The 1,431-nt window shown below is 44.6% G+C and overlaps 1 protein-coding gene across 1 annotated transcript in view; it reads left to right on the top strand.

Annotated features, from left to right (window-relative positions):
• Positions 1-340: 340 nt before the first annotated feature.
• The window catches only part of LOC115825140 (venom phosphodiesterase 1), a 32,996-nt gene continuing 31,905 nt past the window's right edge, over positions 341-1,431 (top strand). Inside the window, exon 1 of the mRNA XM_030788925.1 lies at positions 341-446. Coding sequence (XP_030644785.1) covers positions 402-446 — 45 coding nt within the window. The 5' untranslated portion in view covers positions 341-401. The remainder of the gene's footprint in view (positions 447-1,431) is intronic.

Below are 1,431 nucleotides of genomic sequence, written 5' to 3'. Positions count from 1 at the left end.
CAGGTATTTTTGATCTGAAAAGATTACACTGTTATTTGTTTGTCAGTGATCAGGTTGGAGGACAGATTTCTGAGTTATGTGCTTTAGTTAATCTTTACATGACTGACAAAGACTTTAACTGTCTCTACAATGTTATCACAGCTTCATAAAGAAAGAGAGATAGAGAGAGGGGGAGAGAAGAGGAGAGAGGGTAGTGTTTTATAGAGTCTGAAACAATCAGTCACCTCACAGGCGTGTGTGTGTCGTGGTGTGTGTGTGTGTGTGTGTGTGTGTGAACTTTGTGTGAACTGCAGTGATATCTCAGAGTCCACTGTATTTCTTTCTCTCTCAGAACCTTTTCATCAGCAGTCTCAGCCTGCCATCACTGCTGTGCTCACCGTGTGGCCTCCCTCTCAGCCAGCATGGCCTTCAGCAAGAGCTATGTCAGCAGGAAGCAAGTTATCATAGTGAGTAAGCGGGACACCTGTCAGGGAATGCACTCCCCTCTCAGCGGGTAATGCTCTGAGGAGAGGTGGTGTGCCAAGCAGAATCCGTACGTTTTGCTGAGTGGAACGGAGAATAGGTGACGTGTCTGTTGATAGTTTGGGAGGATTCCTGAGGTGAGAGTGTTAGATAATGGTGTGTGTGTGTGTTCAGTCAGTGATGTATGTGTTTAGGATGAGTGTGTTAGCGCTGTCGTGTGTTCAGGGCTGGTATGTTGGGTCAGTGCTTTGGGGAATGACCCTGGAGATATTTTCTGTGTAGATATATACGTGTTGCAGACGCCTGATGCGCTTGGCTGCCTGGCTGCCTGGCTGCGCATACGCTTTCTGTGCAGATATATACGTGTTGCAGACGCCTGATGTGCTTGGCTGCCTGGCTGCGCATACGAACAGACAGAATGTGGTCAGGTGACTGACAGCTGTGGCTTTTACAAAAAGCATCAAATTTCATCCTTTTCCCTCGTGTGCTTTCCCTCCCTTTCATCTCCTGTTCATGCTGTTTACTCACAGCGGGGATGGCTGACGCTACTGGTGAACAGAGACACAGACATTTTCCATGTCATAATAATCTGTTTGATTTTAGAATTCTTGAATCAACTGAACAAGGATGAGGTAATGTATTAACTTCCTGGTGGGTTTTTTTATTATTTCAGAGATGACACACTTATGGTTGGAAGCATGATTTTGCAGGTTTTTTTGGGTTGGGTCTAGACTGATGAATCAGATGTTTGATTTGAAGAAATGTGTCTGAGAGCACAGACCCCTGATGCAGCAGGTTCCTCTGTGTTTTAGAGTTATTTTTTATCATTTATTAATTGTTTTTTATTATAAACGCCCAGCTTCAGTAATGGGAAATTGTGCTATATGGCAGTAGGTAAAAGAAACGGGCTGTTACAGTCAGAGAAAGGATGTGGATGTTTTTGTCCCATCTGTCCTTCACCAGTCTCAC

Source organism: Chanos chanos, chromosome 12 (genome assembly GCF_902362185.1).
Source record: "Chanos chanos chromosome 12, fChaCha1.1, whole genome shotgun sequence".
Lineage (NCBI taxonomy): Eukaryota > Metazoa > Chordata > Actinopteri > Gonorynchiformes > Chanidae > Chanos > Chanos chanos.
This window is presented reverse-complemented; position numbering and strand designations above follow the sequence as displayed.